A 25,711-nucleotide genomic window follows, 5' to 3' on the forward strand; every position below is an offset into this window, starting at 1 on the left:
TTTTGGGAAGATAGATACAACAGGACAGATTTCCATAAAATTGAAAACTTACAAACCAATACTTTATATTACTTAGGAATGAATACTGTAGGAAAATCTAAAACACAGGCTTGAGATTAATACACAGTAAATTTAAGGTTGTGGCATTTCTGAGGAGTAGGGAAAGGGAATGAGATCAAGGAGGCCTTCAGCTGTGTCTGTAATGTTTTATGTATTTTTTCTAAAGGCTTGAAACAAATATGGCAAAATATTAAGATCTGATAAAGCCACGTGGATGTATGACATTTGTTATATTTCTCTCTATCCTTATTCATGTGTTTAAATAATTATCCAAAAGCAGTGTACTGAGAGTTCAGCCTGTCTCCTGAGACATTCTAGGAAGTTATGTGCAGGAGTGGAGAATGATTCTTTGGAAGAGTTAAGTGTCCTAAATGCCAGCCAGGCTGTGACCCCAGGACAGAAGGAGAGTGGGGGGGTCCTTCTTGCTTGCTAGTGACATTCTGCACCAACCAGCACCACAGGAGCCCCAGGATGACAAGGAAGGAGAAAACACAGGGGGTGACAGATGCAGTGGACCCCTATGTGGTACATTGGGTGGTGGAGGCTGGGTGTAAAGCACATGATGGGTGCAGGGAGACCAGCTGTGGAGGCTTTGGGGACCGTGATAATGACCATCCAGTGTGGCTGTACTTTTCTCTAGAAGAGGGTTGGCCTACATCCACTCCAGTGGATCCACATTCCCTCCCAAAAGACCAATAGAGAGTGAAAGATTTGAGTCACCTGTGTGGGTGGCCCTCAAGACCCCAGCAATGAAAACCCAAAGGAGTATCACAGTGTTTTCTGGCAAGAATTGGCCACTGCTTAATTGTCTTTGTCTGATTTTTCCTAGCAACCTTGTCTTTGACCTCGCCTGGCATCCTGTGTGGTCATGAGCCACAGAGATGGAAAAGGCAACGTGGTAGAGGCAAGAGGAGGCAGGAGGTGGAAAAGAAGGACTATCAGGTGATGAGTTCTGCCATCTCTTACCCTGAGTTTAGCTGTGCTTTGTTTATAAAAAGTACTGTTTTACAAAAAGTATTTGATGGTACAAAATATTATCAACATCATTCTTAGATGGTTTAAGAAGTAAGAAAAGGATCGTGGTGGTAGCAAGAAATAAGACAGAAATTTTCCATGGGGGCTGCAGGTCTGAAGGCACTGGCAGGTACTGCAGGGGGCTTCAAGCAGGGTCACTTGATAGGGTCAAAAATCAGTAATGTCTACGCTCATCTCCAACCTCTGCTGAAGGAAGAGGAAATGTTTTGAAGTATTTAGATGCATTTTTTTAGGTGCGTTGTTTTTGTTGAATTTGGACATGAAGCCAGCCACAGCCAGCTGTCTCTCCCGTTCCGGTGGGAAGGGGACCATGTGAAGCACCCAAGATGTGAACCAGGACTCAGTTCACGTTTGGGGACCCTGATAGCCTCCTCAGATGCCCCTGCAGAAATCCAGATTGACCCCTGAGGCTGAGCTTTACCCTCTGCAGGGATGATTTCCATTCAGTCTGGGATGGGCCGGGGAAACCGCTGCTCACCCAAAGTGAATTTAAGGGTTCCCAACAGCAATTTATCAACATTTTCATTGTAAAGCACAGTGAGAGCAGTGAATTCTGTCCATTTTGTGAGCAGCAATTCTGGATAAGGCGGGAGCCCCACTGCATTCAGAGCAGCTCTGGGAATGAGGGAGGAAGAGACAACAAAAGGAACAGGAGCCTTCCAATAAGCCCAGACGTTAGACCTAAGCCTTGTCCCTGTCATAGCCTAGTCATTATTGATTAAAGGGTGGACATCAGATAGACCCGAGAGGAACAGCCCCGCCAATGTCCAGAGCAATGAGGCCCTCACTCTGCCCTCACCTCTACCAGTGTCAGTTCTGGGGAATTTCTGAAACACCATGAATGCAGAGGTGTGACTCAGCAGGAATCACAGGAATGTCAGATGACAAAGCAGTTGGTATTAATAAATTGCTTTGAGTCTGGAAACAAAGAAAGTGGCCTTTTGGCCTGTAGTTAAGGACAAGTGAGAGTCTTCAGGTCTTTCCCAACAGATGGGGTGAGTCAGAGAAGTGATAGAAAGCCAGCTAATGAGACATTTGCCACATGCCATGGGGCCAGAGGGATGCTGAACCTAAATAAGAAAAATGTGTGAAGCACCCAGGATGCGTGCCGGAGCTCGGTTCACATTTGGAGAAGCCACTCCATAGCCTCCTCAAATGCCCCAGCAGAAACCCAGATGGGAATTCCCCAGCGCTTCCCCCTCAGGTTCCAGAGCCTTCCACCGAAGTGGGAGTAGACAGAGGGAGCTTCTCTCTCCCCACCTACGTTCCCTCTTGCTTTGGTCCTGGCCTCAGTTTCACCAATATCTAGAGGCTACCAGTCCCTAGAAGTCAGGGGGAGCTGGGACTTTCAACGGTAATACCTCCATGTGCCATTAGTTCAATCTGTAGATTGAAATTGTTTTAGAATGAGATATCAAACATATTTTAATCAAAAGACCTCTGTAACAACCACATGTGCTCTGCATCAAAAGTCTGTCTTGGGCCAGGCATGGGGCTATGGGCTCCGGCATATGTTATCTCATGGAATGGCCTCTTACCTAGGTAATTTACCACCATTTTTACAGATGAGGAAACTGAGGCTCAGACAGGTGGCAACTTTTAATCCAAATCACACAGCAAAGTAAGTGCAAAGCCAAATTTTATCCAAAGCTGTACTGTACTGTACTGTATAGCAATAGAAGGGAATATCCACTTTGAGTGTGAAAATACTGAGGTTACATATAAGTATTTAAACTGAATCATGCATTTGCATGAAAATAGAAATTGTGTTTCCTACACTTTTATACGCCTTGAAAGTGCGTCACTAGAAAAAGAACTTAGGAAAATTAGCAGGTGGATATTTGGTACAGTCCCCAGTAGAGGGGCAAAGAGGTCCCTGTCTTGGCTCTGATAAGAGTTTTAAGGGAACAGAGTTCAGGAGGACACCAAGGCCTGACAGCTTTGCAAGTACTCTTCATTTGGCCGGGAACCATGTCACGTTTTGTTTTGATTTATTTGGCCTTCCTCTCTCTAACTGATCCAAGCTTTATTAGGCTGTGCTCAGAGAATCCTCAATCTGCTTTCTACTTTGGGAACTTATTTACAAGTTATTTTCATGTCATCTGAGGGTTATTCAGCTCATTGTTCTTCAACATCTTGAGACATCAAAAACGGCTCACCCCCAGCCCTAGTCTCGCGTCCTTTCTCTGTCACTAGATTTTGGCTGTGTGAACGCATAGACACCGCTGAATTCTTTGATACTTCAGTAGGACAATAACAGAGGCTGTGGTGTCTCCTGCCCTTTCCCTGGTTTTGGTCAAGAGGAATGAAAGACTACAGAAAGGTGTGGAAGAAATGCACACAATCAAAACTGTAAGGTTATTCAAGAAAATCTATGGTTTTAAAGCCAGAAAGAACTGATTCAAATCATGGTTTCATCACTTCGTACTTAGAAACTCTGAGGTTGTTACTAACCTCCCTAAGCCTCTGTTTCCTCCTCTGCAAATGGCAACAGTAATACCTGTGCAGAAGGGTTCCTGGGGTTCCTGAGGCCCCATGCACTGTGGCCACATACTGCTGCACAAGGGCCTGCCAGCCAGCTCACAGCCATTACAGCTGCGCTCATTCCCTTCCCCTCTGGTGGCCCTCCAGGATACTTAAAAATATAATAATAATAATAATAATAATAATAGTATTTGGACAAGAAAAACAAACAAATAAAATAATCCACAAATGCCCAAATACCACTGCCTGAGATTCTGATCTTATTCGGGTGGACAGCAATAGATTTGGAAGTTTCCTGGGTGATGCTATGGTGCTGCTGGGTGGAGCCTGTTGCTAACTAAAGCTGGACCGGGAGGCTAGAGCAAGCTGAGCGGCTCAGCACTGGGGTAGCCCCATGCCCCTGCTCCAAACATATAACTCCATTTGGCTCTCCCTCCCTTTTTCCCTTCTTTCCTATTTGAGACAGGGTCTTATTCTGTCCCCCAGGCTGAAGTGCAGTGGCATGATCATGGCTCACTGCAGCCTCCACCTCCCAAGGACTACCAGTGCATGCCACGATGCCCGGCTAATTTTTGTATTTTTAGTAGAGATGGGGTTTTGCCATGTTTCCCAGGCTGGTCTTGAACTCCTGGGCTCAAGTGAACCGCCCACCTCAGCCTTCTGAGTAGCTGGGACTATAGGTACCCATTACCATGCCCAGCTAATTTTTGTATTTTTTGTAGAGGCGGAGTTTCGCCATGTTGCCCAGGCTGGTCTTGAACTCCTGAACTCAAGGGATCCACCTGCCTCAACCTCCCAAAGTGATGGGATTATAGGCGTCAGCCACCGCACCCGACCCATTGTCTTTCTTGTTTTTTTAAAATTTCCTTTGAGACAGTTCCACTCTGTTGTCCAGACTGAAGTACAGTGGTGTGATCATAGCTCACTGTAACCTTGAACTCCTGGCCTAAAATGATCCTCCTGCCTCAGCCTCCTAAAGCATGGGAATACAGGCATGAGTCACCATGCCTGACCTGGCCTTCAGTTTCTCTGCTGTAACACTGGATTGTCCTAGAAATCCTTTTCCGAATTTCTCACCCATGATATCTGCACCTTTCTCATCTTCACCAGAATCACCTTGTCTTAACTCCTTAACTCTTCCTGCTTCTTGCCAGGCTAAGAAGCTATATTAGTTATCTATTGCTGTGTAACATGTCATCCTAAAACATGGCAGCTTAAAGCAACAGATGTGTGTTATCTCACACTTTCTGTGAGTCAGGAATACGGACACGGCTTAGCTGAGTGCTTGTAACTCAAGACTGCTCATGAGGCTGCAGTCAAGCTGTCACCTGGGGCTTTGGTCCTATCTGAAGGTTTACTGGCATGGGGGCGTCTGTTTCAAAGCTCACTCATGTGGTTCTGTCCTTCCCCACCTGGGCATCTCCACAGCCTGCCTTGTGACATGTGGCTGGTTACCCCGGGGTCTTGTGACTCTAGAGAGAGTAAGACAGAGCACCCAAAATGGAAGCCACAGTGCTTTTTATAACCTGTGAAGATGTAACATCTCAATACTTCTGCCCTATTCTAGTCATAGAAGCAAGTTACTAAGACTGGTCCACACTCACAGGGAAAGGATGACATGAGGGTGAGGATACAGGGAGGGTGGGGGGTCATCGGGGCCCATCTTAAAGGCTGCCTTCCACAGAATCCCTAATTATTTCTCTGAAAGTAAAAGGAAGAGAGAGAGACACCATATTCTACATTTCTGCTTACCTCCGTGGTGGGGCTGATGTGCGTGGTTTTCATGGCTTAAAAAGTGCACTCCATCTCACTGGGGGTTTCCCAAATGGTCATGTGAAGAGAGGAATTGCTCCCCAGAACCTCTGGGGCACCTCATTTGGCTGATGCTTTTCCTTCCTCTCCACAGAGGTGCTCTGGGTAGAGGGAATGAAGCCTTCAGGGTGGACCCTGGAGGGCTCTCCCAGAGGCTTCTATCTGAACCAGGGGGCTTAAAAATGAGCAGGGAGGACCTTCACGAAAAACACTGTCAAGTACTGTCTCAGTTTGCTCCAGCTGCTGTAACAGAATACCATAGACTGGGTAGCTTGTAAGCAATAGAAATCAATGTCTTGCAGTTCTGGAGTCTGGGAAGTCCAAATTGAGGTGCTGGCAGATTCTGCGTCTGGTGAGGGCCCACTTCCTGGTTCACAGACAGCCGGCTCCTCGCTGTGTCCTCACCTGAAGGAAGGGGCAAGGCAGCTCTTTAGTGTCTCTTTTACAATGGTGCTAATCTTATGTGTGAGGGCGCCACTGTCATGACCCAAGCACCTCCCAAAGGTCCCACCTCCAGGTACACTGGGGATTAGGCTTCAACACATGAACTTGACGGGGATCACAAACATTTGGTCTATAGCAAACACCCAACATAGACCAAGCCCCATGCTTCTCTGGGCTTGGGGGCGCTGGGATACCAAGGTAAATTGGGCCTGGGCTCTATGGCAAGCTGGTGTGGTGGTTGAGAGAAGGTCTAAGAGGTCAATAAGGGGTTCTCGCCTGGCACGGTGGCTCATGCCTGTAATCCTTGCACTTTGGGAGGCTGAGGTCGGAGGATCATGAGGTCAGGAGTTTGAGACCAGCCTGGCCAACATGGTGAAACCCTGTCGCTACTAAAAATACAAAAAAGTAGCCAGGCATGGTGGCACACACCTGTAATTCCAGCACTTTGGGAGGCCAAGATGGGTGGATCATGAGGTCAGGAGTTCGAGACCAGCCTGGCCAACATGGCGAAGCCCCGTCTCTACTGAAAATACAAAAAAGTAGCTGGGCATGCTGGCACATGCCTGTAATCCCAGCTACTCGGGGGGCTGAGGCAGAAGAATTGCTTGAACTCAGGAGGTGGAGGTTGCAGTGAGCCGATCATGCCACTGCACTCCAGCCTGGATGACAGAGTGAGATTCCGTCTCAAAAAATAAAACAAAATAAAATAATAAAATAAGGGGTTCTCATCCTAGTGCTATTCTCAGCTGAGTGACTTTGGGAGAGTGACTTGACCGTCATGAGCCTCAGTGTTCAAAGGATCTTTATGATTGTGTCTGTGAAGCCCTCTGAGTCACCTCTGAGTCTGAACATCCATCTAGGTGCTCCATCAGCAGTGGGTATTCCCAGTGCTATTGCAGAGAAACCCTCTAAACCCACCTCTCAAACTGGGCCAGCCTGGAGACTGACCCAGTGGGTCTGGGTGCTGACTTGAGCACACATGTACCCCGGCTCCTCAGGAGACTGTCATGCACCCCAGTGGCTGGGAACCACTGGTCTAGAGAGTGAGCTGTATCAAGGAGCAGTGGCATGTGGGAAAGTGAGCAGGTGCAGGTGCAGGTGGACACTGGGCCAAAGTGGGGCATGTCTGGATTCAGGGCCTCATTGGCCAACTCTCCTAGGACCTAAGAAGGGAAAGGAGCCTAAATAGAGGGGCCAATTTTTTTTTCTTTCCAACTTTTATTTTAGGTTCAAGGGGTATGTGTGCAGGTTTGTTACATGGGTACATTGCATATCACAGGGTTTTGGTATATAAATAATTTCGTCACCTAGGTAATCAGAATAATATCCAATAGGTAGTTTTTCAGTCCTCACCCTCCTCCCATCTTTCCCTCAGCAGCAGTCCCCAGTGTCCTCTGCTCCCATCTTTATGTCCATATCTGCTCAATGTTGAGCTCCCACTTATAAATGAGAACATGCAGTATTTGGTTTTCTGTTCCTGCATCAATTTTTTTAGGATAATGATCTCCAGCTCTATCCATGTTGCTGTAATGGACATGGTTTCATTCCTTTCTATGGCTGCACAGTATTCCATGGTGTATATGTACCACGTTTTCTTTACCCAGTCCACCATTGACGGGCATCTAGGTTGACTCCATGTCTTAGCTATTGTGAACAGTGCTGTGATGAATATACGCATGTGTGTGTCTTTACGGTATCACATTTTGTATTCCTTTGGGCATATACCCAGTATATGGGATTGCTAGGTCAAATGGTAGTTCTAGTTTAAGTTATTTGAGAATTCTCCAGACAGCTTTCCACAGTGGCTGAACTAACTTACATTCTCACCAGCAGTGTAGAAGCATTGAAGGGCCAGTTTTAAATCCTAGTCCCTTCCTGATGCTTTATTCATGCTTTATTCCTGCCTCCTGTCACCCATCTCAGGAATGACTCACCCAGTCCCTTGCTCCTGGTTGGAAAAACCTTTTAAGGAAAAGTCGCTAATCTGGATTCATCTACACGTAACTTCGCCCATAGAAAGTCTCTTGCTTTTCACAGCCATTTGCTACCCACCCTCCACTTCCCCCCACCCCTCAGACTTCATGCTTGAGTCCTGTTTGCCAAATGGTGGGATCCTGTTGTGTCACCTCAGTCCCCTCTGAGGGGCAGTCGGCTGGCTGGAGCAGCAGGCTGCTCAATCCCACGCTGCAGGCTCCCGCACAAGGTCAGATGTGCAGGCCTTCGTGAAGTGAGTGTTGAGGGTGGCGTCATCCTGAAGGTTAACGCTGTAGCGGGGAGAGTGTGGGGTTGCAGGCCCCTCTCCCTCCTGGTGCAGTAACTATCTTGGGTAATTCTTTTATCCTCTTTTAGAAAATTTTTACATCCACAAATCAGAAAAGGAATGAGAATCCAACAAAGTAATAAATGTGGAAGAACTCAGGAAACAGTGTCGTTCCATAACAACAATCAACACGGAGCCTCTGCTAAGTGTCAGGCCACATTCTGAGCACAGCAGAGACAGGAGTGAGCGAAGCCACCACAGAGTTCACATTGGAAAAATGAAACAAATGAGTGACGAGTGTCACATGGGGTAACAAGCACGGTAGGGGAGACAGAATCAGGAGAGTGTGTTTAATAGTAAGAGGTTTGGGAAGGAAGCCGGCCCAGACCTGAGTGAAATGAGCCATGCTTGTGCCTGGGGAAAGCAGGTGCCAGCAGGAGGAACAGCGAGCCCAGTCTCCTGAGGTGGGGGACATGGGGCATGGCAACAGGCTGCACAGGAGCTCTGCTCTGGAACACGCGATCCAGGCACAACCAAGAGCGTTGGTGGCACCGCTTGAATGCTTGCAGCCAGCTCATGACAGCATTTAAAGTGTCTTTGCTGATTGGTTGGAAACAAGATGTAAAAATTGCTCAGTGAGAAGGTGATATAGACCACCAGCCTAACTCCAGTCCTCCTCGGGCTTCACCCCCCGCCTCCCAGCTCATGTCCCTCACAGCAAACTTCTCACTGCTCCTCAATTTCTCTCCAGCCCCAGTTCCTCTGCTGAATACCCTCCTGCCCCATCATTGTCCCTGTTTTCTAAGAACCAGCTCAAACATCGCCACCTCTATGGAGAGTCCCTCCTCCTGGGGTTCACCCAGGAAACTCCACCCAGTCCTTCTCGCACCCTGGGAACATTCCTCCATTGTAATCCTCACTGCCCTGGGCCCCTGGGATGCACTCAAGGACCTGTCTATCATCCGTATAGTGTGACAACATCTATTTATTGTTTCCGTACCCTGTTTGGGCAAGGAAGCAGGAGGTGAGATTCCTTGGATGAAGAAGAGGTGAGTCCCCCTGTGATGTGAGCCAGTGAATGGTTGTTGTCAGCTCAGAGTCATTCCAAAATACTCCTAATACATTTCTGTTTTGATTGTATCTTTATGAATTAGTGGTGATGTTTATGCCATTGCAGGAAAAAAAAAAAAAAGAATGATGCTCCGTTTCACAGCTTTCAGAGCTGGTTTCACACACACTTGAATGGTCCAGCTATTTCTGACAGCTACAAAACACAGGTGCACGCACCACCTTGCCTTCTGGGAAGCTGTAGGAGACACGTTACCTCTCGACAGGATAAACAGCCACACACTAGAGGGTAAAGGCAGGGCAAGCTTCACCCCAGCACCTCCTAACCTGGCACAGGCTTGACCACATCCTACTTCAATGACTTCTTTTTGAGATCAAACACCTGCCCAGCACCCCAGTCTCCTGCCTTCTTGCTTGGAGCCTGCATCTCAGCTTCCTCAGCAGCAATGAAAAAGGAAGCCAACCCCGACCTGTAGAAATAGTGTATTTCCTCAATTCCAAGGCACACAATTGTTCAAATTTTAATTATTGTGAAATCAGGATGTGTCTTACAATTAGTCGGTACACTCTATGTGTACTGACTTTTTTCTTTCATTTTTGTTCACCCCCTACGAACTGTTCTTAAAACAATGGTGTGTCGTACAATTGATGACATCTTAGAATCAAAGAAAATAGTCGTTAAAATCAAGGGGTGGCAATTTAAGGTCCACCCATGTCAGACTTCTCAAAGTCATTGTGAAACTATGTTTTGTTCTGGTGTGTGTGAACCCAGAGAGACTGGATTCCTAGATCCCTGAGGCCTCCTGGCCAAGCCAGGCGCATGGGGAGACAAAGGGTGAAGCATGGTCCCTACCGACTTGCTGGTCCTGCCAGCTCTGCCACTGGCTTTGTGATTTTCATTCCTGAATTCATAGAGATGGCTGCCAGCAACGAGAGGTAATCTCAGGACACACAGGCCTGGGCTAGGCCTTGGAATATTCCGGAAGTCAGTGGCCACAGTTGTATCAAGCCAGACGGGACACATATGGGAATACAATTACAGCAAAGCCGGCAAGGCTCGGTGAGGGGCAGAGGGCCCGGCCACATGAGGAACCAGCGCCGTGAGCAGGCCCAGGTCTGGGTGCTGGCTGTGTGTCCTGCACAGCCACATCTCCCAGAGTGCATTCGTCACCATCCACTCCAGATGCCCCTCGAACAAATGAATTTCACAGTCGCAAAGGGCTGAAAAATGCTCTGTGACCTGGCACCCCCTTGGGGAACCACAGTGCATTAAAGGCTCTGAGAAGTCCTGCAGTAAAGAAACCTGATGAGTTTTTGTTTAAGTTAATGCTTTCCAAACTTATTTGATCGCAGAATCCTTTTATTCCAGTAACGCTTTTTACAATCTTAAGATGTGAATTTTCTGCAGAACAGCCACTTGGGAAGAGGCCTGTCTTGTGCAGAAATATGAGGGACTGGGAGCCAATTTCGTCGCTCCCTCAGTTGATTATGAAAGATGAAAACCTAGAGTGGAGACATGAAGGGTAAGACCAGGGAATAGACTCTCTCTGGGGTCCCAAAACATGGCCCTGGCTATGGACATACTGGGGAGTGGAGGGATCCACTTGCCTGCTGGCCTCTTTTGGGCAGTCAGTATTGGTTGCCCAGGTATCCCCAGGGCAGTAGCTGCAGCACTGGCCTGATGGGTGTGCAAGCCAGCTGGTGTGTCCAGCATGGTCTTGGCACACTTGGTTGTTTTGGAAAGGTCTTTTCTTGAACAGGAACTTGCATACTCAAAAACAACAGCAAAACACAAGGCCACACTCACCCCCGAGGGTAGGTCCGTAGCTCCTCCTGCACACCCAGGAAAGATCCTGTGGAAACAGAGTACCGGAGGATATGGGATAGGAGACAACAGAGAGGAGGGCTGCTTCCTGAATTTGGGAAACACAGCTGCTACTTCGGGCCCTCCAGATACTTGAAAGAAAAAATGATGGAAAGCAGTAGCTGAGAATTAAGTTCTTGGTGACCACTGGCTGTATGCAGTACAAATAGGACTAGAAAGTACTACAAAGAATGCAAATCCGTCTGCTGCGCCCAGCAACTTCCAATTGGTGAAAGGCTATGTCCCTGGAGAGGTAATAACTGCCACTGCAAGAAATTCCTGGGGTCCAATCCTGAATTCTTCTCTCAACAGCAAGATTCTGGGAAAGGGAATCTAGGTTGTTCATGGAAATTCAATGGAAGAATTAAGGCAATTAAATTTTAAGTTTTGCAGGGCTGATCGACAAGAGAAGAAGGGAATCATAGGCAATGAGCACAACTAAAACGAAGGCACAGAAGCAGGACGGTCAGGCTTTGCTCAGAGAATAACTAAAATGAGAGAAATGAGCGGGCGCGCCAGGGTCCTGGGAGACAGTGGGAGGTGGGTCACAGACAGCAGGCTGAGGAGTTTGGATTTGCTCATAGAGAAATATCTTAAACGAACAGATTCCATGTCAGGTGAGGTCTCTTGGCTTCAAGAAGCTGGCAGTCAGGAGGGAGCGATCAGATGCTGGGTGGGAGTTGACAGCATCTGGGGGAAAGAGGGAGGATGTGGGCAATGAGGAGTTTTTCAGTGGGTGGTGTGATTGTCTGAGGGAAGGCCATGAGCAGACAGAACTGAGGCAGGGAGTGGGAAGCCCACATGTCAGGCCCTGGGGTTGGGTCAGGAGAGGTGGTCAAGGAGGGAAAGGAAGGAGAGAAGACACGGAGAAAGGAAGGGAAGAGGGAGACACCTCCCTTCTCACTGGTGTCAGGGTTCTGATTGTGACTGGGCTTTGCATAGAGCAGGTGCAACCCGCACATGATATTTTGCCTGAAAATGTGTTTTTCTGACGTGCACAGTAATTTTCAAAAGCAGGAAAACTTTATATAGATATCCAGATTTCTCTAGATAAATGGAAAGGACTGACCTTCCTGGACCTGCGCCTGGCAGTGCCACCTGGAGCTGGTCGCAGCTGCTCCCGCAACTCCTGGACTGGGCGCTTCAGTTGGCTGTGGTCCCCACCCTTCCTACTGCCTCACACCCAGGCCGCTCCACTCACATCCACTGACACCCTCTGCCTGGCCCCAAGGACACTGAAGTTTGCAACCTAGATGCAGATTATGTGCACGCAGGGCTGCCATTCACAGGAGGGAGATGGTCAGTTGGGGAGGAGGGTGCTGAAATCCAGCTTGCATGCATGCCCATGTTCTCTGTATGTCCCAGGGAAGGAGGTCCCTTCTGTATTTGCACAAAGACATCATACAGGCTGAAAATGGCCCTGCCCACAAATTCTTCCGAAGGTGTGTCTTCTCCATTGGTCACAATGCGCTGTGCAGCCCATGAGAATAAGACCAACTCAGGGGAGCTGAGAGCGAGAGGAGACTGCATTCTCAGACACAATTGTCCAGACACTTCCTTTATTTATTTATTTATTTATTTATTTATTTATTTATTTTTATTTTTATTTATTTTTTTTTTTTTGAGACGGAGTCTCGCTCTGTCGCCGGGGCTGGAGCGCAGTGGCCGGATCTCAGCTCACTGCAAGCTCCGCCTCCCGGGTTTACGCCATTCTCCTGCCTCAGCCTCCCGTGTAGCTGGGACTACAGGCGCCGCCACCTCGCCCGGCTAGTTTTTTGTATTTTTTAGTAGAGACGGGGTTTCGCCGTGTTATCCAGGACGGTCTCGATCTCCTGACCTCGTGATCCGCCCGTCTCGGCCTCCCAAAGTGCTGGGATTACAGGCTTGAGCCACCGCGCCCGGCCCAGACACTTCCTTTAAAAACGACATGCCGATGCCCAGTAATGCTCAGCCTTGGAAAACAGTGAGTGTCTCATCAAGCCATTTAAAGCAGGGAGAACATTTTAATTGGTTGCAAGGGCAGGTGTAATTATTTACAGCATACAGAGGTTTTCCTTTTGAACCTCGCAGCAATCACGTGCAGTGGCAATTTTTCTTTCCCTATTTTGCAGATGAGGAAATGGAAGCTTACAGAGGTTAAGTGATTGGCCTCAGGCCATTGCATTTAATACTACTAATAATATTAACAGCCATAGTTCACCCTGGGCAGGCCTGAGCATCTCACAAACATTCGCTCATTTACTCCTCACCCCGTGAGAGCACTGATGCTACTTTTTCCTCTCTCCCAGAAGAAGACAGAAGCCTAGGAGAGTCTGGGCAGACTCCAAAGCCCGTATTTCTAGTCCCAACATGAGACACCCCCATTGGCCCACACCTAAAGGCAAATCAGTCAACTAAAATCCAGGTCTTCAGTCTAGAATCTGTCACTGTTATTCCTGCGTAATTTTTAACACTGGACTCACGGTGCCTTGAGCTGAAATGGTTCATGCAGGATATATCAAAAATCTGAGCATTAACCAGAGTGTTTGTAATGACAAGGAATCTGTGCCTTTTCTATGAGACACACCAGCTCTGTGTTTGACTCTGGTCAGTGTAGGCGTTAACTTCTGATCTGAATCAGCCATACCTGGGTTCCAGCCTCGCCCTGCAACCCACAACTGGTGTGGTCTTGGACCCATCACCTGCCTCTCAAGGCCTCATCTTCTCCATCTGTGACAAGGGCACAACCACAGCCCCAGTGTCATGGCAACACATGGGTCAGGCTCAGGTCTGGAGCTTGGCAATCAGCTGACGATGGCAGGGAGGCTCTGCTTCCTGTCCCAGGCAGAGGGGATGGCACAACCTATGAGTAATGCAGGTTTGAGTGCTGAACCAGTTCAGAGCAAGGCTGGGAGGACCTGCGGCAGGGATGCAGGGGGTGGCTCCTTCAACTTGTCTGCAGCACAGCCACACATGCCACCAGTGTGGGGAGGGAGCCCCTGGTCACTTTCTTCTGGGGAGCAGAATCACTGAGGAAGGGCCCAACGCCAATGGGGAAGAGGCCTCCCCCACAACCCTGGGCCTCCTGCCCACTCAAGCCACTTAAAAATCCATACCGTGCCCACAAGCCTTTCCAGTCTCCATGTCTCAGGAAGGCCCAAGGCAGTAGGTGGAGGTGGGCACATGACAGGGCTTTCTCATTGCCTTCAAACAATGCCATGTGCTGGGCCATGTGTTCTGCTCTTCTAGAAGCTTCTGTGTCCCAGGCCAGGTGGGTGCTCATTGTGTTCCCTCTGTCTCTGGGATCCCCTCCTGCTCAGGATTTAGGGGGATTGGGAGCCCTGTGCCCACCTGCCAGCTCCCATTTACTGACGCCACCCTGCAGGCTGGAGGTTTAGCCACTTCCCAGGAGGATCCTAGAAAGGATATTGGTCACCCAGCTGTTGAACCTGCTCCAGCATCCTTGAGGGCCTTGAAAATCTATTTTAGGCTGGGCACCTATAATCCCAGAAATATGGGAGGCCAAGACAGGTGGATCACCTGAGATCAGGAGTTCGAGATCAGCCTGGCCAACATGGTGAAACCCCATCTCTACTAAAAATATGAAACTAGCCAGACATGTTGGCGCATACCTATAATCCCAGCTACTCAAGAGGTTGAGGCAGGAGAATTGCTTGAACCCAGGAGGCAGAGGTTGCAGTGAGCATGAGCCGAGATTGCGCCATTGCACTCCAGCCTGGGCAATAGAGCGAGACTCCATCTCAGAAAAAAAGAAAATCTTAAAAAAGAAAGAATGCCGCTGTCATGCAGAAATACCTCTGACAAACATGAGGCCAGCTAAGCTGGGGTGGGGGCCGGGTGGCAGCCTCTGAGGAGGCCTCTGCAGTCCTGGGTGGATGGCTTGGGTACAGCCTGTGAATATGAGAAGCCCTTGGCCGCTGCACATGGCTCAGTTCCCACCATCATGCGTCAGACACTGGAAGATAGTAGTTGGAGCTGCTGGACAGAGCTGTTTTTTCTCAACCAGACAGTATCCAGGTGCCTGTCCCTAGGCAGAAGGAGAGGTGCCACCACCAGCTACCATGATAAGGAGCCAGCTCAGAGCACCTTTGTTGGGGGCCTGAGGAGATGAGGTGGTATGGGGATAGGATTCTGGAGGACCCCGCTGGAACAGGTAGAAGGACAAGAATAACTCCCCATTGGGACTGGAGGAGAGGAAGGCACATGGGGGCCCTTGGCAGGGTGGAATAGGGCCATAGATAAAAGGAAAGAGGAGAAAAGGACAGATATTGGGGAGAGTGAGAGGGAAGGGAGGGGAGGAGAAGGGAGGAGGACACCTCTAGATCTGGCATGGCACAAGTCTTCAGAAAGGATGAGTGCAAGATGTGGGAGGAAGAGAAGGACGTGAGGGTCTCCAAAGTCTGCTCAAATTTTCAGGTGCAAATGACCTCCCATCAAAATAGCCCCAGTCTGAGTTCTGCAGAGGCTGAGAGCCAACTCAAGGGCATGGAGTTTCTGAAGCCAGAAGGGACCTTGATAAACACGAAAGCCTGAGGCCTGAGGAAGTTAAAGTGATGTGCTCAAAATAACCCAGCCAAAAGGGGACACAGCCTGGATCCACACACTTGATGGTGCTCTATCCACTACACCATGAAAGGAGGGTCCAAACATGGTAAAGATGGATGGCAGACTGGCAACCAGTGCTCTCTCCATGACAGCACCATCCTCACCCTCCTCCTGTATTAGCTAAAACCCACACACGATACCGGCGTTTGATAGTCTCTTATCTCCAATGAATGTTAATTTTACAACCTGGCACGCTTTAGATGGTAGAGTAATAAAGCAGAATTTATGCATCCAAACAAAGGCCTCCAGTACTTCACACCTTTGTTTAGCAATTGCATTCACGTTTAGTAATTGTTTTCTGAGTAATCCATTCATCATTCATTTATTCCTATGCCAGCCAGACTCTGGTATTGGCAACTTAAAAATAAACACAACAGAGCTCCCACTGTATAATTGCTAAACACAATGACAGCTATAATTGAGGCACTGCAGGAAGGTCGGGGAGCCCAGGAGGGCGGAGCTGCTGCTGCCTGCTGAGCTGGGAGGGTTGGTGGCACCCCTTGCCCTGGGTTGCCATAGCAGATATCATAATCAATTATGGCTGTCTTTCGTGAGGAACCTGGATCTTTCCCAAGGAATCGGTGAGAAGTTTCAGCTCACATACCATCTCCAATTTGCCATCCCTGGGATGTTAGCTGAATCCTCTCCTTTTACATTGAGGAGACTGAGGGCCAGAGAGTTCGAAGCAGGGCCTAGTTTAGACTCCAGACCAGCTGCCAGGAGAGATGAGGGCCTGGTGGAGACCGGCCAGCAAGTGGTCATGCTGCCTGCTGCAGACCCCACTTCACACTCTCATGCCACCCCCTTGGGTTGACTGATAAAATTACGCTCACGAGAGCAGTGCTCTGATTTCTACGAGATACTGTAGAAAATAACTTTTTTCTTTTTGTATTATTTTTTTATTGCATGATACATATTCATTTCAGAAAAACTAGAAAATACAGCTACATTGGAAGGGAAAATTGAAGTCACTCATAATCTAACCACGGCTATTTACATTTATACCTTGTTGGATATATTTTCAATATCTTTCTAGGCATTTTTCTCTCTGCTTATGTGCCTGTGGTGTTATGATACATATGCATAGGTTTTCATTCATGGTTCCTGGCTCATCACTCCCATAGTCCTTGTTATAATGTTGGGAGCGTTAGGCCTCAGGAGGCAACATCCCTGTCCCTGACTTTTTCCTGTTCTCCTTTCTCCTGCCCAAGGCAGGACTCTAATCTGATTGTGGACCAAAAGCCCCTCATTTCAGAGTAGGTCCTGTCCCATGCCCTAAAGGAAGAAATACTGCACAGAGAGGCTAGGAAAAGTCTGAACAGACAGGTCTTGCTGGGTTTAGATTATTTTCTTTTTTTCCAATCACATTTCTACATGGTTGTCAGTCATGCCATGTAATGAAACCTCCATAAAAGCCCAAGAGGGGCCAGGTGTGTTGGCTCACACCAGTAATCCCGACACTTCGGGAGGCCAAGGTGGGTGGAACACTTGAGCCCAGGAGTTCAAGACCAACCTGGGCAACATGGCAAAACCCCATCTCTACCAAAATAAATACAAAAATTAGCTGGGCATGATGGCTTTTGCCTGTGGTCCCAGCTGCTCAGGAGGATCGCTTGAGCCTGAGAGGTGGGGGTTGCAGTGAGCTGAGATCATGCCACTGCACTCTAGCCTGAGTGACAGAGCAAGAAAAAGGAAGGAAGAAAGAAAGAAAGAGAGAGAGAGAAAGACAAAGACAAAGAGAAAGAGAAAGAAAAGGAAAAGAAAAGAAATTAGAAAGAAAGGACAGGACAGGAAAGGAAAGGAGGAAGAAGGGAAGGAAGGAAAGAAAAATAAAGAAAGAAAGAGACAGGAAAAGAAAAAAGAAAAGGAAAGGAAGGGAAAAGAAGGAAAGAAGAAGGAAAGAGGAAGGAAGGAAGGAAGGAAGGAAGGAAGGAAGGAAGGAAGGAAGGAAGGAAGGAAGGAAGGAAGGAAGGAAGGAAGGGAAGGAAAGAGAGAAAACCCAAGAGGACAGTGTTCAGAGAGCTGAGCACGTGGAGACTGACAGGAAGTTGAAGTCATCCATGTGCCGAGTAGGTGGCTGCTCCAGCTCCATGGGACCGGACTCTTCCAGACCTTGCCCTGTGTATCTCTTCATCTGGCTGTTTATTTATATCCTTTAAAATATCTTTCCTAACAAACCTGTAAATGTTAAGAGTTTTCCCAAGTTCTGTGACCCACTCTAGCAAATGGAACCCAATGAGGGAGTCTTGGGAACCCCAACTTGAAGTGGGTCAGTCAGAAGTTCCAAAAACCTGGACTTGAGACTGGTGGAAAGTGGGGGGCAGTCTTGTGGGACTGAGTTCTTAAGTCGTGAGATCTGATGCTATCTCCTGATAGGCAGTGACGGAACGGAATCGGAGGACACTCAGCTGCTGTCCGTTGTTTGGTGTGTGGGGAAAACCCCACACATTTGGTCACAGAAGCCTTCTTCTGTTGATGATTGCTGTTGCGGTGTGAGAGCAGAGGAAAAACATGATTTGAGAGGTTTTCCCAAAACATAGTAATCAGAGTAATCCATCCACCTTGTGAGTGTGCATACGTGCTTATGTATGTGCATATGGGATTACATAAATATGGCTCACATGTGTATGATCGTATTTGCACACTCCCTTGTCCACTTACTTATATATCAAAGTTTCCTTCGTAATGTCTGCTCTGTGTCACTATGTACCCTCCCCTGTCCTCCATTCCCCGCACCAAGAGTATTATGAGTATTGAATGCCATGTGGGCAGTTTCCCCAGGCAATGAGGGGGTGGGCCTGGCAAATGCAGGCCATGTAGAATGCTGCAGGGCGGGAGACGGGTGAGCCAAGGGAGCCGAGAGTTCCAGATAACAGAGTGCACAGCAAATGCCATGGCCCGCGTCCAGCAACCAGGAGAAACAGAACTGCTGAGCTCAGAGTAGGCCAAGGCCGCGTCTGCTAGCAGGGAGCGAGGGCACAGCCTGCTGTCTGGCCTCTTCTGCCCCGTCCCTCCACTGGGACATGGCCCAGCTGAGAAAGGGCTGCCAGGCAGCAAGTCAAGCGTGGGGCGGGAGAGGACAACGTTTTACGCAAGAGTGGATTCTCGGAGCCTCTGCACTCTCCGTCAGGGCTGCTGGCATGGAGAACACAAAGAAACCATCATCTAGGACTTGATTGAACTACTGGACTTACCAGAAGAGCCCAATGTGAAGCAAAGAGGTCCAGAGAAAAAAGCATTCTAGTGACATTTTTATATATTTAAAAACTGGAATAAAGAAAACATAATTAGATTGGGAGGCCGAGATGGGCGGATCACAAGGTCAGGAGATCGAGACCATCGTGGCTAGCACGGTGAAACCCCGTCTCTACTAAAAAATACAAAAAACTAGCCGGGTGAGGTGGCGGGCACCTGTAGTCCCAGCTACTCGGGAGGCTGAGGCAGAAGAATGGCGCAAACCCAAGAGGCGGAGCTTGCAGCGAGCTGAGATCCGGCCACTGCGCTCCAGCCTGGGCGACAGAGCGAGACTCCGTCTCAAAAAAAAAAAAAAAAAAAGAAAACATAATTAGAACACTGAGATCCCACTGTCTATGAAAAATGGGCCCAGCCCTGCTGACAACCAACACAACTCACCTCACACCTTCCTCTCCGCCTTCGTTCTGGCCTTGAGCCGTGAGCCAACCATGCACATCTTACCACCTGGCGAGAACCTCAAACTCTCCTCCCGCCCACCCCCAGCAAGCCCCACGTTCCAAAGGCTTGCCTGAGAGACCTGCCCACCTCCTTGGCAGTTCTGGCCTCCAGCGCCCTGCCAGGTGAGTGACTTCTCTGTCCTGTGTAGCATTTGGTACAGGTATGTACTGCATGTATAACACTTACCATACTGGCTTGGGTTTGTGACACACCTTCAAGGGAATCCCTGGAGAGCAGAAAGTTTGTCCTATTCATGTTTTGCCCACCTTGTTCCTGAAGAATACCTGGCACATTGCAAGGGATCAGCAATATTTCCAACCAAACCATAAACTTCTCCATCTTCCCTTGAATCCTTCTCGATAACTTTCCCAGGAACTCCCAGAAACAACAATGGCTGCCACTGACTGAGAGTTTCCTATGCGTTAGGCCCTGTGCCAAGCCTTGGCATCCATGTGTCACTTAAACTTCAGGTAGACTGTCAGATTTAGCAAAAATAATAATAAATAATAATTTAGGATATCCGGTCAGATTTGAATCTCACATAAGCAACGAATAACATTTTAGTATAAGTATGTCCCACACAACTTTTATATCAGGAATCCTATGTTTTATCTGGCAATCCTGGCCCCAGGGCAACCCTATGTGAGAAACTTGTAGGTCCATTTTACATGTGAAGGAACTGAGGCTCAAAGAGGCTAAACAACTTTCCCACGGTAACATCTGAGATGGAATGGCAGGCACCTGACTTCAGAGCCCCCCAACATGGCCTTTGCGTGTCTGGGAGATGGAGCTCCAGATGGAACTGGTTAAGGGGGTGAATCCATTGGCTGGGAGATGTCATGAGTTTGAGACTGTACTGGGAGCACCTGGCACATGGTGGCCATCAACCAATTTTTAATCTCTCTCTCCCTTCTTCCCCTGCATCAAATTGGAAATTTCCTTGAGACCCTGCACGCAGAGGGTCCTCTACAAACATGTTGAGCCTGCCACTCTCGTAGGAAAGCAGGAGGAAGAAGGATGATGTTGGAGAAGATCCCTGCCATGTGATTTATTGTGACAGTCTGAGGCCTCAGACAGCTCAGAGCAAAGAGACCTGGAATGCAGCCACAGACCCCTGGAAGAGACTTTACAGGTGTCACGTTGGAGAGTGGAGAGTGAGGGAGACGGTCTCAAAGAACAGGAGCAGAGATTATCAGAGACACCACAAACTTGAAAAGTCAGGATGGGTAGAACTTGGGAAGAGAAAAAAAAATCTTACCTTTACAATAGCCTTAAGGACCACAAATTTAAGGGCTTTCCACAGGCTTTAGGACAGAGTCAAGGAAGTGCTTGCTGGTCAACCCTTTCAACAGAAACTGTGCCCGTGGTCTCCCTGCTGCAGGCAGCGATGGTGGCGTCAGTGTCTGCTCTTCTCCGGCTCCCTCCATGCCTCTGAAAACGTGGAAGTGCTTTTACCCGTCCAGAAGGAGGGGCAGCTGAAGGAAGGAGGAAAGAGGGTGGTCCAGCGCAGGCGCAGACTGTTTGGAACCTTCTGCTCTGTCTGCGGGTTTGTGATGGTTGAATGGGCTGGCACGGGCGTCTAAGGCAAGGAACTGCAAGGGAGGCTGCAGCCTGCCCTCGTGACCCAGCACACGTCAGATGGCCAGAGTGGGAATGGGTTGGAGATTTGCCTTTGAACATAACTGAAAGGATATGAGCAGGGATGAGAGAAGTTCTTTCTATAAAAATCTAAAAACCAAAGGGCCAAACTGATCAACTTGCAAAACGGGAAGGACTGACAAAAATCTCAGGAAATCACCAAGGTCATGGGGGAAGATCATGAGAAAAATGTATGTGAGGCTCCCACCCTAGCCCTGCCACCACACAGTGTTGGCCCTGACTGCCACTCACCTGGGTGCCCCCTGGACTGCAAGCACCTGGCAGGGACTGGGCTTTATTACTGGAACAGTAGGGGGTCCTAGCCCCTAACACAGCACGAGGAGAATATATAGCAATAAATGTCACCTCATCCTGCAAAGTCCTGCTCAAGGGCCAGCCCCCATATCCCCAGCTAGAAGCCGCCTCTCCTTCTGCAACATTCTACTGCGGCTCTCCATCTCTCTTGGGACTGGAAGTGAGAAGCATTTTTAACGGTGGTTCACAAGGGCTTGGTGCAGATGGAAAATAGAGAGTAGGTGAGTTGGAGAGGATGGCACAGACTGAACCCCAGACAAGAAGGATGTCTGGGGACTCAGCCCTGGTCTGTTAGCAGTTACGGGTCCCCGGAATAGGAAAGCAATGCAGAAGGGTCACTCTATCCCAGGCCCCAGCAGCTGTCCACCTGCTTCTTCATTTGTCTTTCCTCCCAGATCCACATCCTCACCTCACATCAGGAAGGCCCGGTGCTCACTTTTACCCACCATCCTCCTCCTCCCCGTTGGGCCAGCAGCTCTGACTGCTGCACAGGGTCCCTCCCATATGCCAGGCACTCTGCTGGCTGCAGAGCAGCTCAACCTGCAGGGCAGTCAGGACAGACAGAATCTTTGCTTTTTCTTTTCATCTGATCAGGGGCTTCTGTCTGATCGGAATTAGGTATCTGGGCTGTCCCAGGCGATGCACAGCAGCCACTGGGCTCTCCTTTCAAGGATTAACCCTTTCCAGGTGGCCACAATGGTGGCGGCAGCCAAGCGCTCACCTCCACATAAGCCTTCCCTCTTCTGTCCAAACCAAATCCACTCTCAGGAAAGGATCTGGAACTAAGTGGAGCTAAGGAGTAATAAATAGAGACAGTTCACTAGGATCTTGTGTGGAGCAGGAAATCAAAGTTGGGGACTGCATCACACTGCTGCAATCCCTATTAAACATTTGCTGTTCAAAGTTCTTTCTTAATGGCCTGCTGGAATTTTTTTTATCATTCTTCCTCTCTGGCCTGTCTTTCAGCAGCAGCACCAGCCTCCCCAGCTTCTCCCATCTCCTCCTGGACTTTCTCATAGCTGTAGGCTTCCATGTTCTCAACCTCTATTATTCAGAGGAGTTCACCTCAGTCACGTCTGCGCCAGAGCTCTGATGACCCACTTATCAGCCACGCAAAGGAACCTTCCATGAACAAGGTGTCCGTCACTGAGGATCCTGTACCCCTCTGCCATAAAGTCAGTGTCCTGGCTGCCAACCACCAGGCAGAACCTACTAGATTTCTTTAAAATAGATACTGGGGCTTCCTTCCTCAATCATGGTCAAGGCCTAAGCTTCCTTCTCAAAGGCAGGCAGTCCTGGGTTTTATGGCAAGAATTGCTTCCTATTTGCAAGGTGCTCTGGAGAAGGGCTGAGCGTGGAGGGCCATATGTGCAGGACTTTAGGATTTTAGCTGAGCTGCCTTTTCTTGCAGTTTAAGAAGAAAACAGCCAGCTGTTCCCTCCTTGTAATAAATGTCTCTGCATATTTGAAGACAGTAGTTAGGTCATTCTTGAGCTTTCTCATCTTCCAACTAAACAATGGTGGCCCCTGTAACCTTTCCTTGGCAAATTGTAAGGACCATATGCAGAGGAAAAGCAGAACAAAACCATCTGATGGGGAAGGCCTCCTATCTCTAACCGAGTGTCTGTTTTGAAATGCGGTCTGCACTCCAGTCTTTAATTACATGTAAATTCAGTAGCTTCAAGTGTCTGAGCCAGTGGGAGACCAGGTGCTGCTCATCAGGCCCCTTGGATGTGCTCATGCTGCAAGCCTGGGTGATAGCGTTTGGCAGACGCTAGGATTTCTTCTCTTCGGATTCATTTTGGGGCAGGAAAAGGGGCATCCCTGAGTGACCCAGGAGCACAGTCAGCTGACACTTCCTCCCCAGGTTCCCTGAAGGTAGGATAGGCCCCAAGAGCCTCCAGAGAGCCAGTGGCCTGCTGGAAAGGCTGCTCTCGGCCTCCACAGAAGCCAGCAAGAGTGGCTTCCAGATGTCCTGGTGGAGGCTGGCAGCCTCACTCTGCAGCCAGCGTCTCCCAGGGGAGGCTTCCTGCTGCTGTTAACTCAGAGACAGAGGCTCTGCTCTGAGCACCTGCCCTCGGTGGGGGTGTTCTGATCACATCGACTTCTTTCCCATGGTTCTTTCCAGGCTTCTTTCCCACATTTACAGTGTGTTATCTTGGGAGACCCAATGTGTTAGTCTGTTTGTGTTGCTGGGAATACCTGAGTCTGGGTAATTCTTAAAGAAAAGAGGTTTATTTGGCTTGTAGTTCTGCAGGCTATAGAAGAAGCATGGTGCCAGGCACGGTGGCTCATGCCTGTAATCCTAGCACTTTGGGAGGCCGAGGCGGGTGGATCACAAGGTCTCGAGTTCAAGATCAACCTGGCCAAGATGGCAAAACCCCATCTCTACCAAAAATACAAAAACTTAGCCAGGCTTGGTGATGGGCACCTGTAATTCCAGGTACTCAGGAGGCTGAAGCAGAGAATTGCTTGAATCTGGGAGGTGAGCCAGGATCATGCCACTGCACTCCAGCCTGGGCAACAGAGCAAGACTGCATCTCAAAAAAAAAAAAAAAGAAGAAGAAGAAGCATGGCCATGATGGCCATGGCACTGGTATCTGCTTCTGGTAAGGACTCAGGAAGATCTCAGTCATGACCAGTCATGGTCAAAGGGGAGCAGGCTTGTCACATGTGAGAGAGAGAGCAACAGAGAGAAAGATGGAGGTGCCAGATTAAAAATCTAATCTTGCAGGAACAAGTAGAGCAAGACTCCGTATCGTGGGGAGGGCACCAGGCCCTTCATGAGGGATCCTCCCCCATGACCTAAACACCTCACACCAGGGCCCACCTCCAACGCTGGGGATCCCATTTCAATATGAGATTTGGAGGGAACGAACATGCAAACTGTATCATCCAAGGTCAGTGCATTTCTCTGTCCTCCAGTTTTGCCTGCCATGAGCAGCTTTCCCATGAGCCAGCTGTCCTTTTGGTCTCCAGGGTCACTTTCCTCCTTCAGTGCCAAGTGTTTGGACTTTAGGCTGAGCTTCAGGATTGTGGAGTCACAGAACAAGCTCATATAAGTGTGTAAGCAAGGCAGCAAATTTTTTAAAATAAAGAAAAAGTTATTTAGACAGTGCCAGTCATTCTGTGTGTCACCCTAGCTATACCCCAGGGTGGATGCGGAGTGGAGGGTAGAGGAGTGTGCATCCCTCACTCTATCTGCTCCTGCCCTTTCTGCACACTGCTCAGGCCAGGAGCACCTGGATTTGCCCCAGTGGGAATCACCTTTTTATTTATTTTTATTTTTATTTGAGTCCGAGTCTCGCCCTGTCACCCAGACTGGAGTGCAGTGGTACGATCTTGGCTCACTGCAACCTCCGCCTCCTGGGCTCAAGCGATTCTCCTGGTTCAGCCTCCTGAGTAGCTGAGGTTACAGGCATACATCACCACGCTCAGCTAATTTTTGTATTTTTAGTACAGATGGGCTTTCACCATGTTGGTCAGACTGGTCTTGAACTCCTGACCTCGTGATTTGCCCACCTCAGCCTCCCAAAGTGCTGAGATTACAGGCATGAGCCACCATGCCTGGCGTCGACTCACCTTTGAGGAGACACAATTTTGGCCAAAATAGCTCTTAAGCACAAGTGTTCAACTGGTGCCCAACCAAAGGGAAAGCAACCTTTTCCAACAGTGAAGAAGAAATTGGTTGTGTCTGCTTTTTAACAGCAAGAGGGTGAGTCTCAAACATGATGCCTCCATTAAGGTGTTCAGGAATTTCAACTACATGAAAAACGTGCCTTGGGAATGACTTCAGAACTTAACCCTCCAGGGAGAGATGCCTCTACTCTATGGCCCCTGGCCTGGTCTCAGATTGGATCATAAGCTCCCTCGTTTTTGTATCCCCATGCCCAAAACTGTGCCTGGCACTTAAGGGCCCATAATACATATTTTTGGCTTTGTTGAATAGTTTGATCATTAGTGATGCGAAGTCCCAATTGCATATTTACAGATATTCATGTGTGCACTACTTTATGGGTCATATGGGTGAGAAGTAGGAACTCAAGGTGAATAAATCATACTTTCCTATCCCAAAATGCTTATAAAGCCACCAAGAAGACAAGACATAGACACATCAAATATAAATAAAATACAAAAGGATGTCCCCTGACATGCCAAATACGTATTCACAGAAACAAAGTTCCTCTTGCCAAATTCCTGTTGTCTAAAGCAATTTTTCCTAAAACATATTCTCCAGAATACCAGTTTCTAGGGTGCCAGTGTGAGGAAAAGCTTTGATGGTCAGATGAGTTCAGGGCTGGGTTAGGCTGATTTCTTTACCAGAGGGTTTCTTCAAGACTTAAAGAAATCTGTATTGAGATATAAATTGTATAGCATAAAGTTCACCCACTTTAACTAAACAACTCGTGGCTTTTAGTATAGAGTTGTGCAGC

The 25,711-nt window shown here is 48.5% G+C and overlaps 1 protein-coding gene across 15 annotated transcripts in view; it reads left to right on the top strand.

Moving 5' to 3' along the window:
• LOC105471806 (myb-like protein A) overlaps positions 1–25,711 on the top strand; it is a 504,277-nt gene that overhangs the window by 397,965 nt on the left and 80,601 nt on the right. For 11 of the 15 annotated variants that reach the window (XR_011611998.1, XR_011611999.1, XR_003015908.2 and 8 more), the window contains one exon: positions 890–1,002. The exons of 2 other annotated variants lie outside the window; for them this stretch is intronic. Coding sequence is in view for 2 of the 13 variants with exons in the window: in XM_011724550.3 (XP_011722852.1) it covers positions 890–1,002 (113 nt within the window). In the remaining 11 variants the exon portion in view is untranslated. Of the gene's footprint in view, positions 1–889; positions 1,003–3,291; positions 12,574–25,711 lie in introns of those variants that run through there. 2 more of the 15 variants (XR_011612001.1, XM_011724551.3) reach the window with 2 other exon arrangements.

The sequence above is a fragment of the Macaca nemestrina genome, chromosome 13 (assembly GCF_043159975.1).
Source record: "Macaca nemestrina isolate mMacNem1 chromosome 13, mMacNem.hap1, whole genome shotgun sequence".
In the NCBI taxonomy this organism is placed as follows: Eukaryota; Metazoa; Chordata; class Mammalia; order Primates; family Cercopithecidae; genus Macaca; species Macaca nemestrina.